At 36.6% G+C, this 17,068-nt stretch overlaps 1 protein-coding gene across 5 annotated transcripts in view; it reads right to left on the reverse strand.

Moving 5' to 3' along the window:
* NCOR1 (nuclear receptor corepressor 1) overlaps window positions 1–17,068 on the reverse strand; it is a 66,249-nt gene that overhangs the window by 4,101 nt on the left and 45,080 nt on the right. For all 5 annotated transcript variants that reach the window (XM_084299604.1, XM_084299605.1, XM_084299607.1 and 2 more), the window contains 22 exons: window positions 14,978–15,151; window positions 13,960–14,120; window positions 13,449–13,569; window positions 13,243–13,344; window positions 12,649–12,743; window positions 12,024–12,192; window positions 11,320–11,460; window positions 10,243–10,326; window positions 9,471–9,727; window positions 8,722–9,082; window positions 7,972–8,196; window positions 7,090–7,299; window positions 6,082–6,231; window positions 5,346–5,519; window positions 4,692–4,857; window positions 3,928–4,424; window positions 3,350–3,478; window positions 2,611–2,768; window positions 2,139–2,362; window positions 1,576–1,713; window positions 894–1,036; window positions 32–85 (listed from right to left, as the gene is read on the reverse strand). In XM_084299604.1, the coding sequence (XP_084155730.1) occupies window positions 32–85; window positions 894–1,036; window positions 1,576–1,713; window positions 2,139–2,362; window positions 2,611–2,768; window positions 3,350–3,478; window positions 3,928–4,424; window positions 4,692–4,857; window positions 5,346–5,519; window positions 6,082–6,231; window positions 7,090–7,299; window positions 7,972–8,196; window positions 8,722–9,082; window positions 9,471–9,727; window positions 10,243–10,326; window positions 11,320–11,460; window positions 12,024–12,192; window positions 12,649–12,743; window positions 13,243–13,344; window positions 13,449–13,569; window positions 13,960–14,120; window positions 14,978–15,151 (3,933 nt within the window). The remainder of the gene's footprint in view (window positions 1–31; window positions 86–893; window positions 1,037–1,575; window positions 1,714–2,138; window positions 2,363–2,610; window positions 2,769–3,349; window positions 3,479–3,927; window positions 4,425–4,691; window positions 4,858–5,345; window positions 5,520–6,081; window positions 6,232–7,089; window positions 7,300–7,971; window positions 8,197–8,721; window positions 9,083–9,470; window positions 9,728–10,242; window positions 10,327–11,319; window positions 11,461–12,023; window positions 12,193–12,648; window positions 12,744–13,242; window positions 13,345–13,448; window positions 13,570–13,959; window positions 14,121–14,977; window positions 15,152–17,068) is intronic.

Raw genomic sequence — 17,068 nt, forward strand, 5'->3', positions numbered from 1 at the left:
CATGCATAGTTCCTTTTACTGAAAAACTTACCTGATGTAGTGACTGCTGGCAGATTGAATATTTCAGTCCCTGGCTGAGCAGTCGCTGCAATTAAAACATAACATTTAAGTGAGTTTTCCACAGTACCGATGATCATTATAAGTGAACCCTATTAGTCTTAATACATATGATAGAATTACTCTGAACTATTTCCTGTACTTTTTTCAACATAGCAAGATGTATTGTGCACACAATGGAGATCCAATAAAGAGAATACTGCAACCCTTATTAACGCAGCCTTGTTTCTCAGAATGAAATCTGCAAAAGCATTTGCTTTCAAATAAATACTTTCTATTAGGTACTGATTGACAAACAGCTCAAACTCTTACTACTGATAATTTTGATAATAATTTATAGTAAGATTTCTAAGAGAAAAAAATACAGTTCTAGTATCATATTCCACTGGGACAGTATCCATTACTGAGACTGCATTAAAATATCCAGAATGTGTCATTTTGATAGTCATAATCACATGGTCCAAGAAAAAGAAAAATCCAGCTTAGATGATGTCTTTTTCAAAATGGAAAAGGTGTAATAGTTGCTAAAACCTGACACTATTCTAGTTAACTCTGTGTCTGTAGTTAATGTTGATATGAAGCAAACTATCTCAAAAATTATGCTTCTTCTAAACATTTACATCTCTCAAATTAAATATTAAAATGCTTAAATGCAACAGTTTACATACATCAGCATAAAAAAATAAATCTTACAGATATTCAGTCATATACAATATGTTTTTAAATTAATAGATTAATATTCACTCACACTAATCGAAACATTTAGGTTAGATCATCTGTGGACAGCAGTCACATAGAGCTTAAGTTGCACAAATTCATAGAAAAGTCCTACATACCCATGTCTGAGTCACCTCCACCAGATGAGTTCAGCTTTCGAAATATCTCCTGTTTCTTGGACTTTACCATTGGTGATGTATTCTCAAGTTTGGTGAAAAACGAAGGCAGGTAACTTATACTACCTGGAGAGCGAGAGTCAGTCCTGCCAAGACCAATGTGTCAAAAGTAAGAGAACGTTTTTCACGCTGTACATTTAAATCTTTCAAAAAGCAATCAATGGCAGATACTGCCAACATTAATATGCTTTAAGATCATCTTTCCTCAACCTGTTTGTTTTTTTTTTTTAGGGACTAGACCAATTTAATGATTGTCCAGAAATACCTGCTTTTTCAAGATTCAAGATTCTAAAGCTCACAGAAAAAGCAACATTGTCATTGCCTGTGCTAGAAGAGTGGTACAGAGATGACGCACTCAAACATTTCAGGGGTGTCTATTTCTGCCTTGCAACGTGCATGCTCGCTAAAGTTTTAGCTATATATTGGTGGGTGGCTACATTTTTAAGCTAGAAGCCCCAATAGTCATCCCAGCTGTTCCTCCAATTTCATCCTCCTTATTATGAACAGCAATTAAAAACTTGCCTCTGATAACAGAGGCAGATTGCTTAAATGATTTTTTAATAAAGATACTGTTCGAAGCCAAGTGATCCAGAATAATGCTTTTAAACTGCAGTTTTACACGTACCTCTGTTCAGTAGGCTCAGCTCTTTGGGAAAGCAATAGAACGTTTTCCTGTTTCTCATGTACAACTGGGACCTGAGGTGGTGAGATTGGCTCATAGGGCTCTGAAGAAACATGACTCCTCTCTGGAGATTTTCCAGGTCTGCATTTGGAATTCAGAGACAGGTAAGTCCTCTTAATGCATGTAACAGTGTAGTTAACACATATAATTGCATTCCAGTAGTTATAAAACTATATTTCTAGTTATGTGTGTTTCATGTTTTAGTATGTTTGATGATCTTAGAAGATAGCACTGATTTGTCCACAATGATTCTGTGGATTTCTTCCACAAAGTTCTAAGTGATTAGAATTTTTCACTCCTCTATGGATTGGAAATTATGCATTAGTAGTGAAAATTTTTATATTACGGAGCCAAGCAATTGTCAAAAACAGTGCAAGTCATTGCCTAAAAAAAAGACCAAAAGATACTGCTATTTCTGATCTACATAAAGATTACTGCACTAGCTTTTGTAAATATTGTACTTGGGAATTAATTAAATTTACAGTTAAACAAAATACATGCATTACCTTCCCCGCGACTTGTCAGACAGATTTTCAGGTGACACTCTAGCACCTGGCCGCTGATGGTGGACAGACTGTGACTGTGACTCAGGGCTGTAGCGATTCGATGTCTTTGCTCGGGTAGAAACAGGCGCTGGAGCAGGGGTGGAGTTCTGGAATGTAGTGGTGGGAGGCTGCAAAGGGGCCTGAGAAGCTGCTTGGTTTCGAGCAAAGTCTTGTGTAATAATTTGCTGATTGTGGTCAAAAAAAAGAGAAAGGAAACTTTGGTCAGACATTGGCTACAGTGTAGTGTTCAGCATTTGTGAACTAGATGAATATGAGACTAATTGCAACAAATGAAAAAATAAGTTCAGACATTATTGTATAATATCCCCAATACCAACTCTGTAATTATTAGTTTTATTAATGTTCCAAACCTTGTTTTCATAATCAAAGCATAACTTTTCACACCTGAAAAGATGTGCACAAATAAACCTACACAGATGTGATCAGCAAGGGTGATAAGTCGATGGGTTCTGGGCACATGTGCCATCCCTTCTGCTTGGGAGGAAGGAGGTGGAGGTTGCTGGGGTGAAGGAGGTTCCTGTTGTGTCCTGTAACGGTGAATCGGCCCCTCATATTGCCTGTTTGGGTCACCTAGTTGAAGAACAAAAGGACAGTTTGTTATGAAGGTATTACTGAAGCTTCAAGGTTTTAAAGTTCTCTGCTTACAAGTATAAAACAATAGGCGTTTCTATAATAGATTTTTTATAATAGACTTTAGGCATCATGTCTAATAAACGCTTTTTCCCCTCCACTTATAGGCCCTGGACTTTCAAAGGCTAAAGCTTAATTCCACAACACTGGTGAATTCCAGCTCATTTCTTATCTGCAAATGGTACTGTAGTAGTATGAGCTTTATTAAGAGATCAAAAAAATGTGGATAGCAACACCAACATGTGGTAATTTTAAATAATACATTCAAAATAAATTTCTTATTGAATCAGCTAGGCTGTAATGTAAAGGAGCTGTTCAATGCCAAGTGACAGTTCCAATACATTTGCTCAAGTTTTTTCCACAGATCCTGTAATAACATAACTCCAGCAAAAGTTTCTAAAAGTTAAAAACGTGGTAAACGGTGACCTAAAGACTCCTGATATATTTTAACTATATTTTGAGTTCATGGTAAATATAAGCAAAATAATTGTCAGCACACTTGCATAAGTAGACCAACTTACTCTCTGCCTGGCTTGGTTTAGGTGTCTCTTGTTGATAGGACTGTAGCTTTTCTTGAGTAGGTACAGGTGAATTTGCAGGGCTAATCACCTCAATGGCATCTCCAGGAGCTTCATACCGGTGGGAAGATACTGTATATCGAGCAGAATTTGTAGAATAAGGTTTGAATATCACTCAAGATTTTGGTTGCCTATATGTAGCAATGCTGTCTTTCCATTAAAATGACATCAGTGAAATGGAAGTCAAAACTGTCTGTCTCATGAGAATCACAGTGAAACATATTTCCACAAAACAGTGTTCCAATGTAAATTCAGTAATTTTACATCTCCTGACTTATGATATGGTCAGTTTTATTATCCTGCATTTCACAATGCAGCATGGAACCTAAATAAAGCGATCAACTAAATTTTACAAGAATCTTTAGCCACTGCACTATATTCAAAAACTGCATTTGCCTATCAAGCATCTGATCTGTGCAGGGCTGAATATTTTATCATTAAATATCAGAATCATTTCACATTTTATCATCTCCCTAAAAGGCTAAGACAGCAAAGAAGTAAGTAGTTACTAAGATACGTACAACTACTGGAAGAATCTGAACTTTGAGAGCCCCTATCTCGTGCATCCTTGTCTGAAGCAATCTGTCGAGTGATGATCACATCTATGAAGTTAGCAGCAGTAATTGTGGTCTTTCCTCGAGTTCTCAGCTCTTCCTCGTACCTGGATTTAGGAGGAGGTCCTTTTTCTTTACCAGCCTCTGAATAGACTACTGATGAAGACTGTCCTTGGGACTTGCCACCAGAAAAATTTGCAGATGTATAGGGGCACTGGACAGGCCTCTTTTCTACCTCCAGTGTTTTCTGTTCCATCTGCGGCTGCTCAGTAACCACAGCTGACCTGCGTCCCATATTCTCTTCTATCCTGGTTCCTTCATGCTTGTTCTCTTTTGCTTTGGCAACTTCCATCTGAGGAGCAGAGGCTGCAGCATCTACTAGCGCCGCAAGGGCATCAGCAGCAGTATTGTAGCGCGAAGCAGGCAACCCTTGAGTTATGGAGGGAGCTCCAGGTGTGAGCTGCCTGTTGGCAAACATTGAACATTCCGAATTATATCACATGAAAAAGGACCAGAGCCATTTCTTGAGTAAAACAAAGCAAAGCTTTTGTGAAACGAATTTCTATCCAAATTGGACTTGGTACAAATGGACAGGATCATTTTCAATAAATTAAAGAGCCAGACAACTGTGGTATATCCTTGTATCTTAGGATCTTCCTCAGACTAAACACACCTTTCAATAAGCTCAAGTATTAGTACAGATATCTCTGGGACAGTAACAAGAAACATACATGATACGGAGCTGAGCAGCAGGATCCAAAGGTGTGATTACACTTGTCCCGTTGGTTCCTTGAAAAATACTAGGCCTTTGCTGCAGTATGTTTTCCTGGCTTCTAACTGAAGGGGACGGGGACCGAACATATCCATGACTACCAGGTCTGCCAGGCTGCTCTGTACCTGCAGAAAATAAAGCAGAGGAGGAAAAAAACAAATATACATATAAATTACTCTTATAACAACGTAGGATACGTATAACAATGCATCAATGCTTTCTCCTCCACATTCTTTCCCAATTGTCTCCACCAGTCTGGATGCAATTGTATATATTAAGGATTTAAATAGGAGCATTCTGTTTACAATGCGTTAAATGAGATGCAATTAGTGATAGGCATGACTGGGATTCATGCCATTCCCTAGGTACTACATCACTATGACAGAACTATGAAGAAGCCTAAAACTTGAAGTCTCAATTATGAACAGAACTGCCAGGTGCTAGAAACCTTCCCTAAGTGAAGGCTAAATCAAACAATACTCTGTAATTTGTTAATAAGCTGCATGTTGCTTACGGTGGATATAGAAAATGTGGATATATATTGGATATAGGTGGATATAGAAAATAGTTAGTCTACAACGAGACTGTTCCAAATGTAACAATGCACACTCACCTGGTCGAAGATAAAGTTCAGCAGGGACTGAAGTTATTCTCTCCCTCTCTCGTTCACGTTCTCTTTCCCGCTCTCGTTCTCGTTCCCTCTCCCTCTCCCGTTCCTTCTCCCTCTCTCTTTCCCGTTCCCTTTCAGCATTTGCAGCTGCAGAAGCTGCCAAGTGTGTAGGGTGTCCTGGAACATCCACAAGACAAAACGTTTGAAATAGCAAAAACAGATGCTAAAGTTAAAGCATAATTTGATGCAAACACTCTCCAATACATTCTGCCATCCACTTACAACAAACTTCCCAAATCTATTTTCATTACAGTCAAGTCTATCCACTTATTTAAGGCAAAAGCTTAATACAGTATCAGGGGAAGGTTCAATTAACAGCTTTTTACTCTAGTGTTTTCTATACAGGTAGAAACTAGACAGTTTATAAAGCCAAATTCCAGTCTTTAACACACAATATGAGGTTAATAAACTGATTAATGAAAATTAATGAAAACCTGACAGAACAAGGCAAATTCTGAATTTGTCAGTGCTCCTTCATCTGCTACTGCAACAATACAGATTATAATTTGAAAAAACAACAAAAAAAACCACTTTGTTATCCAAGTGAGAAGTGCAAAGAAATAGCACTTCCTGACAAAACAAGCCATAATATTAATGACAGCTTAATAAAGAATAAATTGGTCAACTATCTCAGTATGTCAGATGATTAGACATAAAATCAAATTGTAACAGCTTGTACCTGGTGACAGAGAAGCAGGATTGTAAGGCCTGGGAGGGAACGTAAGCTGAGTACCAGGGATGTAAGTAATTCTCTCCATGGGTGGTGTGCTTGTTCCTCCAGGATGAGGCACTAATATAGTGGGAGCCATATTGTTCAGGTCAATAATTCCTGTTAGAAGATGACACACAAGAAGGTCCACACATATATTCTGTTCATTAATAAATGCTTAGTGGAAAATATATCTGGCAGTCAGCAATTTAGGAACACACTAAATCAGAATTTGCATTTGTAGCAATCCCTTTAATTGTCCTTTTAAAAAGATACACTGAACCTCTTCTGAATAATCCCATCTATTAGCAAAATAGTATTACATGCCATCATTCACTCCCTTTTCCAGATCTCTTATATTTATAAAATAAAATGTAACACTGAAATTCACAGGTACCCACTGCTACTACAATATAAATTCCCCTACTATGAAAAACACACACTTATCTCTTCTTTTCCAACCAATTAAATAACTAATATCTTATCCTGAAGATAATTAGTCCTACTGGACTAATTCCTTCGCTTTTGTTACCTTCTTTTCTTCCAATAACTATCAAAACTGATTTAAATGATAGAGAGATTATCACATCCAGTAGCTAAAATGGTAGCTCAGCTACTTCCTGTTAAGCTTGTTATTCCTGGGAGAATGCCATATAACCCCAGGGATTCATAGCTATTCACTTATTATTTTGTTCCAATATTGCACTGGACATTTCAATATGAAACTCTTCAAAATTATGTCCCGTTAGAAAACCCCTGCACAGAAGTCTAAATCTCTCCATAGTGAACGGACTTGTAAGACAGTTGCTTTACACATTTTGTTGTTGTTTGGATTTTTTTTTCTGGCGATATTCCTATCTTCTAAAGCATTACTTTGGAGTTTTGATCACTTAACAGCTCCTTAAGATTCTCTGCTAAGCCATACCACATTATCTATAATATGCTTTAAAGACTACCAGAAAAACACAGGTACCATACCTCTTGCTCCCGCATATGGGAGAGCTAAAGTTTGCTCTCTAGGAGATAATCCTCTGGTTACATCAGGACGTAAATTGACTTGCATCTGCTGTGAGGTAATGTAGTCATTTAGGATTGTCTGTCGTGTATTCTCCATTGCGTAAAGCTGATACTGACTTGGGTAGCCTGGGGTAGGTGAGAGCTGCCTTTGGAACAGGTAAGCAGCAGCAGCTGAGGATGAAGGAGGAAAAAGATTTAGTATTCAAGATATAGAACTGAAGTTTCAATGGAAAGTGCTATCAATTCTCTCTAGCCAGAACCAAATGGATCAAAATAGCATTTTAATACTAATGTTTTACTGAATTTATGCACTGTACACGGGCAGAAAAAAACTAACAATCTATTCTCCAAGAGAAGAGAGTTGAATAAAATTGTGAAGTACTAAAATACATTACAAAGGTAGACCAACGGATATGTTAAAAGGAAGTATACTGTACTTAATATCATTAGGGATAACTTGGTAATCCCTCTGAGATCAGATGGGTCATAATTACACTTTCATTCTGTAGTATCTTCCACATCTCTTTATGAATTGGTTTCTTGAAATCTTTTAATACACTTCACAAATACTTATTTGAAAAACAATCTTTTTTGTTGTCTTTTTTTTTTTTTTTTTTAATTAAACAGAAGTGATCTGTTATCTTCTAGGAGGAAGTTACAGTATTATACAAGAATATTTTAGAAAGTTTTCTTATCTTGGTTCAGTTCAATATCAAACCACAACAGTGTGTATAAGCCCTTATATATGCCTATCAATAATTATTTTTTAAAGGCATATTTTCTGTGCAAAAGATACAATATTTCTAAAAACAAACAAATCAAAAACAAGACAAACACATTTACCAGGATCCAGAGCTCTGTGAAATGGTATAGCAGGATCTAAGTGAGGAGGGAGGTGACTCCTATAGACTTCAGGAGTAGCTCCTCTATGATGAGGGTCAAAAGGACTGTGAGCCACTACAGGATCGACCCCTGGAACTGGAGATTTTGCTGGCACGCTCTCTCTCTGTGTTGGAGTAAGTGTGTTTTTCCTTTCATGATTTGCTGGCTTACCAGAAGATATTCCAGCTAACAAAAACAAGGAAAAAAAAACCTGAAAATACCTATTTTCAATGGAAGATTCAATGGTAAATACACACTGGCTCACAAGGCAAGTTCTAGAGGACCCTGCAATTTGCTACAATAAATCACAGAAAGCATTTTATATCAAAAACTCTGGTTAAAAACATAAATCCTAGAATTACAATTGTTTCCACATATTATTTTTCTCTTCTAGAGGCTTATATAACAAAGGAATAGCTTCTGCCCTCAAAACATTACGATCTTAGTTAACTCTTTCAGTGTGATCCATAATCAAATGCAAATGGAGACTGAACTACTTTCCTACCTCCCCGTTATCATACGGTAGATTTTTATTTTCTTATTTGAACTAACAGCTAAGGCCTTCTTAAATTCCTTCAAACCATCCTCCAAATCAAGAGGAACCATTAGAGTAAAACGGAAGTAGAAGAGATTACAGAAAATGGTTAAAATAGTAAGTTTAAAATGAAAGCATTCGAAGTTCTTGTATTACTTTGGATCAAAATAACATACCCTCACTAACTCTATTCATCATAGGTGAACTCCTGGACATTGGACTCTGATAGTTCACAGGTGTTCTCCGTGCATTGGTATCATCATAAATCCCAGGGCTCAGCTGTGATTTAGGAGTTTCATGAAGAGTTGACCTGAGAACAGAGGGACCAGAGCTGACTACTGACGTGTGACGGGAACGTACTGCATCCCCGGTCTTCACATCTTCATATTTTCCTCGCTCCACCACCTTCACGTTTTCTGGCACCATTTCCAGCTGAGGCATTCCACGGGGTAGTTTACTTGGTCCAGTGATTAATGATTTTACATTGTGTTTGATGGCAGACTGGCCAGAATTGCTTTCATATTTTATGGGTGTACCCTGAAAAAAAAAGAAAAAAGAAAGATCAGGTAAGATGTCAATGTTTCACTACTGCTTAAAAATTAATAGTAATAAAATTTAAAAAAATCATGTTCTTGACTGATAGCGTAGCTCATTACTGCTATCACATCAGCACAGAATACAACTAGATCTTAGCCACTATTACTTGTCAGTTCTCTCACACAGATTTTTAAGTGTGTTCCTTACAGGTGAAGTGTCAGGATTTTTCTAATACACAGAAGATATTTACATTTTATGCACTGGTATATTTCTTAAAAAGAAAACAGACAAAACACCCACACATTTAACACTACTCAAATATCTGGAATTGATTCACTACTGAATACGTAAGTAACTGTATGAGTCTAGCCGTGCTTTTTATGTTTACCTGAGATATGGAGCCTTCTATGATTGGCCTGGCTGTCTGCACTATTTCAGGAGTCTTGCGACTCTCCTGGCTTAACAGGTCCTGTCTTGGGATTTCATGGATGGAACGGCCCATTTCTTTTATAGTAGTGACTCCATCATATGGTTTTCCTTTAGTAATGGCTCCTTCAAATGTCCTTATAGGAGGTGACTCTCTTTTAATCTGTTTAGGGTATTTCAAGCCTTCTTCAAAACTTTCAGATGTTGCTCTTGGTGTGCCTTTTATAGAAAGAAAGAGTTACATCAGGTGTATTAATAATCACTAAGTCTTTTTTTTTTTTTTTTTTTTTTTTTAATAAACAGAGTAACTACTAGAATTTTGACTTGCAGTAGTCTATAGTGTAACTATAATAGTAGCAAACAAATATTCAAGATACTGAAAGTGTCCCAGGTTATTTCAGATGCCAATATAAAGGCAATAGCATACATCTTCAGAGGTCTGGGGAAGTATTAATATTCATTTAAAAACAAAAAGTAAAAATGTTGCTAATTACCAAGCATTTGTATTAAAAAGTGTCTATTTTCCAAAAAAGAAAAAAGCTACGTTTAAACATTTAGCTTTATATACAGTATATCCAAAAGCTGCTTATAGATAATTTATGCTCTGAAAACAGTCTAATATGCTCTGCCCTTAACACAGCTACCATTCTTAATAAATAACAGTTTTAAGGTTCAGAAATCCAGATTTTTGGGAACATAGTTAATGCTTGCCTTCTAAACTAGCAAAAGTTTACCTTGCATTATAGAACCAGACAACACTGTTCTCTCTTTAAGTTCAGCATGTGGGCTACCCCTAGGCAGTGCACGGCAGATTAAACCTAAATTTAAAAAGAGAAAATAATTTAAAGAACTAGAATAACATGTTCAACCCACAACATGTTCAACCCATCTCCCCCAACCAAAACAAAACAAAACCCACTCTTCTTCTTACATACATTACAGATACTATCCATAGTGCCCAGAGAGCCTTGCCTCATAAGCCCACAAAAGATGGAAGACAAGCCAAATGCATGAGCAACTTCAAAGCAGCACTGAATTTCTATATATGAGTAAGAGGTTTCTAAACTGTATTGTTACATGTAATGAAATTTTACAGAAAATATCCTTTAAGGGCTATCCAAAGGTGGGATAGAATGCACTTTAGGAATAAGACTCCAGAGTTTAGGCAAGAAACATCATCTTGATATCTGTTTTTTTTTTTTTTTTTTTTTAATTTTATTTTTAAGATAATCAGAAAAAGTTGCGTAATGGCCCGACTCGACCTTTACAGTCTTAATTTGATTACAATTTATTAAATCAAAATAATACTAGGGAAGGCCTGAAGCAGAATACAGCAGCTGTACAAGTCTTCTGCTTGGCATTATCTAGGAGATTTATTGCAGGAACGTAAAAGGTCATACCAACATATGTACATCACTGTGCCATGGCTAAGAAGCAATATTTAACTCAATGGCTGTGTCCACGGAGTCCATGCTAGTACAACTGAGAGCTGTTTGAGCTCTGCAACAATCCATTGGGATTGTGAAGAGTCAATTACTCCTCTTTGAGGATCTGACACATGTAAGTGCCAGCTGAATCACCTGCAGTTATTGGAACATCCACCAACAAATGAAACAGGAAAACTAGTGTCTACTCCAGTAATAACCCCAGCATTCTTTTGTTGTAGTGGTTATTATATAGATTTGGTTAATGGGGTAAGATATAAATCTAATTCTTCTTTTTGTTTTCCCCATAAACAATTGTAGATTATCTTAAAGTAATGCAGAAGACTTGAATAAAATGCAAAACAATTCAGGAGCAGCTGTTTTTACCTTCCAGTGGTGCAGACACTGGAGACTCCCGCATTGACATTCCTTGCTTTATATTTCCTTCCATTGTATCGTAACTTCTTTTTAAACTAATTTCATGAGCAGTTCTTGGACTCCTTGTTCCTTCACGAACGTTTTTAATAGCTGGTAAAATTTACAGGAGTATGGTTAGAAAACGTGGACAATAAAAAGTTATGAGCATGACATTTAATGAGACCACAAAACACAAATGCTTTAATGGTAACTTCAATGTAATACTGAAACATTAAATTTCAACCTTAAAAAGATCTTTTATGGTTTGTTAAATAAAAGATTTGTTAAGTTACTCATGTACTGGTATTTCAACGTCAGTTCAAAGTTAAAGGAGGTATTTCTTTTGAGTTTAATACAGAACATTTTAAACTTGGTTGCTTAACCTTTCAAAATAAAAATTTTCCTGGAAAAATTGGAAATAAATGGCACAGAAATCCAATAGTTGAACTGTATTTTAACTACATAGTACAGGATACTCATCAGAACACACACAATTTCTGGATCGTTTTAACTCTTATACCCACAAAAATACATGTAGGTCAGTACTTCTTCAGGATGGCACCCCAGTGACTGATGTTTATGCATTTGGAAGCAGATATACTTCACCTATGGATTATAAAAACAGAACCTGCTGCAGTCTTGACTTGAATCAAGTAGAATATATAAATACTCACTATCATAAGATAAAATATGCCCACTTTTGCCTTCATAAATAACATGGCCTTTGGCTGTAGCTTCCTCCCGGCACTTTTCTGGGCTGCTGTCTTCTGTAGCTAGCCGGGTAATAGTTCCCTTCAATAATGCATCAGCTGCTATGCCAGACTGGGACAGTGCTGGTGTACCCTGCATTTAAATCAAATATAATTCAGAACATAATTATTTGCAAGCAGTTTGACACTTTGTAAATAAATAAATAAAACACGAGTATTTAAAATATGATGAGATGAAACAGCTTTAAACAGCATCTGTGCAAGACTGGCTACAACTGATTGTAACATTTGAACTCAGGTGCGATGCTATTTTTCATGGAAATCGCTAATAAGCCTTCAGTTAGCTATAACTAAAAGCTCTGGTGGTTTTATTTTAGAAATATAAAAATATTCAAATACACGAAGATGAAATCCTGACAACACTGACTTCAGTGAATATCATATTTAACTATCTGATTGTATTTCAGCTTCTTTAGGGCAGTTCCTATTCTGTGACTTTAATTTACTGTTTTTAGACATGCAAATATGTTCACAGTGATAGTGTAAATACATTATTTTGCTACAGCCTTCTCAGTAAGATGACAAATACCTGAGTTATAGAGCCTCTCAAAGAAGGAATGGTCTCAACAGAAACTTTATTGGTTGGAGTTCCTCGTGTTATACTTCCCTCCTGTATTGTGGTACCTGATTTGAAAAAAAGACATCCAGATAAATAAGGGAATCAAAAAAATACAGCTGTTTTACTTGATATACAAACTCTTTTTTAATGGGAACTGTTAGATTATACTCAAATACAGGGAAACTTTCAGCTTGTTAATAGTGTGCATTTGAGACAGCTAAATTATTTCCCCTTTTGACTTAGCCTTTTACATCACATGAAGCCACTAATCCATGGTATTTAGTTTCCTTTCATTTGATGTATTTATATCTTTCACAAGTATTGCTATGTGTATGCCCAACAATTTAGTTTTGAAACTGGCATGTCTTGAAACAAATGTTTTTAAATGAGACATGCAGACAGGAGGAGCTGTTAAAAAAACACATGTACACATGCCTTGGAAAAGAGGGAGCAGATTAATCCTTTAATACTTAATAACAACACTTCAGTAGTTTGGGCTCCAGTTCTCTCAGTTTCATCAGGCTCTGACAAAGTTTCTTTCTTAAGCTGTATGACTGACTTTACCTCGAACCACACCTTCATGTTGTGCCCTGACCAGGAGTCCCTCAGGCTGGGAATTCTGACTTCTGGGAGAGAATTCTTCTTGTTTGATATAGGGCAGGGAAGCTATTCAGAAAAAAAAAAAAATAATAATAATAATAATCCCTCCTTAATTATGAGTTATTAAATAGTCTATAAAAAAAAATGCACGTCAGCTTTTCTTTTCTTACCAGCTTTGACTGATTCCTGCTGCCTTGGCAGCCCAAGAGATATAGAGCCCACTGATGGCTTTGCTGTTTCTTGGGTATAGGAAGCTTGACTATGAGATGTTAAGTAAGTGCCAGGTGTTCCCTGAAACAACATATTACGTTAATTCTTGTTTCTGGAATGCAAATTCACTTCTGTGTTTAAAGGAGACTGCTAATACTACTATGATCCTAAAATGCTACAGAACACCACTGCAAAATATCAACGTGCAAAACAACAGGACTCTAGTGTCACTGTTAGTTCAGAGATGCAGTTCACCTAAACTGGACATCCTCACCTGTGTTATTAAATGTAAACAACTGCAGCATGTTCTATTTTATAAAGCACCTGTAACTCCTGGACTTTTAGCGGTGACATGTACAGGTCTTAACTATTAATGCTGTGAACAGATAACTGAGTAAAAGATATTGATGGTCGGTGGAACGGCAGAAAAAAACGTTATAAGAAGAGATTTTCAACAAGTAGTTCTCTTACTTGTGAGATCGAGCCTCCCATGATAAACGAAGGTTTTTCTGATGGCACACTTGTTTTGGAGGATGGAATGAGTGGTGGTGGTGGTCTGGTAGGTCTGGTTGTTGGAAGGCGGACTCCTTCAGGTATATTGGTTATTACTTGGTGAGGAGCTGGCTGGAGAACTTAGGGAAAAATGTGCGTTAGTCTGTTTCAGCTCTATTAGTCATTAGAGAGACAAGAAGAACCAAAATAACACAGTTCACCTGACAATTTCCAATAGGAATAACCTCACAATACCCAAAAGCTATCTAGCTGTATTTTCAACTCTGAAGCTCACTATGTCCATGTATATATTGTGCTTAGACATTGATTAGGTAATACCTAACATTGCACTGAAGTTCAAAAATGGTAAAAGCTGCACTGCAAAATTGCAAACTCAGAAAACTAAACTTTTAAAGCTAACAATACAGGGTGCATATTTTTGTTGTTGCTTTTCTGTTTTTAAATAAAGTAGTCTACTTAAAGAATAAGAACAACTGAGGCAAGTATAATCTAAGCTTCACTGGTTCTGTCTTTTCTCAGAATGGCATTATACACTGAAGGCAGAAGCAATAGTCCAAGTTTCAGAACTTTAAGATTTGCCAGTTATTTCACTATTTTATAAATCATTCAATACATAGTATTAAGCAATTATTCAGAAACTTATGTCAAGCCTAGTAGCAGCTCTTTTTTTCCTCAGTTCTTCCTTCATAAGGTGACAGTATTTTTACTGAGCTGAAAAAAAAAATTCTGGATGACTTTGTTCCTATGCTGTTCTAACTATTTTCAGATAATCCTATTTGCTTAATAAAATGCACATTAGGTAGCTGACAAAGCAAACAAAACCAAACAAGAATACAGAACATCCATCTACATACACACACAAAAAACATACTACTCTCGTTTGTTCACAAAGATGTTTAAGAAAATAATTTGATACTACATAAAGTAATAGCTTCCAAAGACTGTATATTGCTACGATACTAAAGCAAGTATTTACCTGGTGGGACACTGTAGCGAGCTGCATTCATATCAGGCTGAGGAGAGGCTTTATTGACTTCTCTTGGAGACAGCCTGTATGGTGATGCTGACCTCGTTGCTGTATTTTGCACTTGTGCTTCCTGTTCTATTGCTCGTTTGACCTCAGCATAAGGCATATAGGCTACCGGTTTTCCTATGACAGTTAAAGAAAGAAAAACCCTAAGATTAGAAATTAGAGTCAAAAGGTCCAGTTTACCACAGAATTTTAACAAAGGGCTTATTACTTTATCAGATTGTACTCATCAGGTACACAAGTCTAATTACAAGGACACGTTTAGACCAGAAAGGAAAGACTTAAATTCAAAATATCACTTGGCACTGAAGTAACTGAAAAATGCCAAGGTCAGGCATGTAGCCTCTCTCTGAATAAAAGGAATAAATGGTTCTGTGTGCTAAGACATAAGGGTAGCAATTTTTGTACCACTTTCCTCTCTTACAATAGCACGTAGTGCTACGAGAAGAAGGTAAGTGTATTTAGTCCTCCTACTCTTTTGAGTAATCCAGATTCATGCATTTATTTCGAAACCAGTGAGTGACTGTGACACACACATACACATATACAATCATCTTGGAATACACTCCCTGGCAAAGACTGCAGTTTTAAAAATTATGTTACACACTTGTATAAACTTATTTGTATAAACTCTCTCATGCTTTGCTGGTGAAAACCAGTAGCTGGTTCCTTTAAGTGAAAGCTCTACTACAGAAAGATTTATATTAAAGATTTCTTTCTAAATACTGTGCATTGGCCAGGATTACATGCAAGTTCAGCCAGACTTACATGCCAATTCTACCAGACAAAAAGCCTTCTTTTCTTGTTTGTTTGCCCACAGAAGCAACAAATCAAAGTTCAAATACCAGTATTGCCCGTCAATTGTGTTTAAAGGGAAAATATATTTATATTGATTTTAGAAAACTAAAAATCCAGTACCACAACTTCTAATTCCTTCCGTTTGGCAACAGACAATTTAAGTATTAAAAATTACAAGCCAGAACAAGTCTACTGCAGCTGGGAAACTACATCTTTTATCTCCACAGTTAAAGAAAGATGACACTAGTCATCCCATAATAGCTCCTTAAAGGAGCTTTTTACTATTTTATTTAATGGTGAAGTATTTTGTAGCTTGTCATAAGCCAATCAACAATATGCCCTTCAGTCTGACTAGATGCCCTGCAGTACAGTCACTGGATGTGTATATTCCAATGTATGCAATACCACATTTTTAAACAGTCTGTGGGTTCTCTCCTACATACACGAGTAGATGGATAAGCTGGCATGCACAACGTATGTTAGGAAGTAGCTACTGCAATGATCTGATGACATGTCAGCCTCTTTAGTCTGCAGATGAAGATGTCCAGACTTGTAGAACCCATTTACATTAACCACATTATCCCCCCCTCACTGCTTCAGTAACACCCTTGATTTTTGCTGGCAGAGACTTGATGCTAGAACTTTCCCACAGTTCATAATACAGTACTGCCAATGCCAAGAGTTATTCAGATAGTATTTTAGTTAAATGGTACTTTTAAGCATCCCCAGACTTTCTACCTAAAGAAGCAACTTCCAAAACCAGCAACTCTATACCCTCCCCCCTCAATCCACAAGTTCCCTTCTCACTATTTTAACAGGCAAAAAAAAAAAAAGGGTATGTTTCCTTCATTTCACTTCAATAAAAGTAATTAAGATGAAGTGTTTTCACAGCATAATTTTAAAATTGTTGAGCATGTTAAGTGCAAAGCACTCAAGTTTCAAAGACCATGATAGTTTACACTGCTAACATTGTGGAGCCAACAGACACAATGCACAAGGACATTAAATCAAAGAATGCAGAATTATGCATCTATGATGGTATCTCTAACACTAATATTCAACACATTAGCCACACTGGTTTTATTTCCCAGTTACAGTGTTGTTTCTGGACCTATTCATTTCCCAGGAAAGAAAGTTGGGTATCTAGAGGTAACAGTTATAGCAAAGAGCTGGACCTCCCATAGAATATGCTTTTCTTGCATAAATAAAGACAATCATCTGCTAAGCTGTTTGCAATTT

Source organism: Netta rufina (genome assembly GCF_964035555.1).
Source record: "Netta rufina genome assembly, chromosome: 21".
In the NCBI taxonomy this organism is placed as follows: Eukaryota; Metazoa; Chordata; class Aves; order Anseriformes; family Anatidae; genus Netta; species Netta rufina.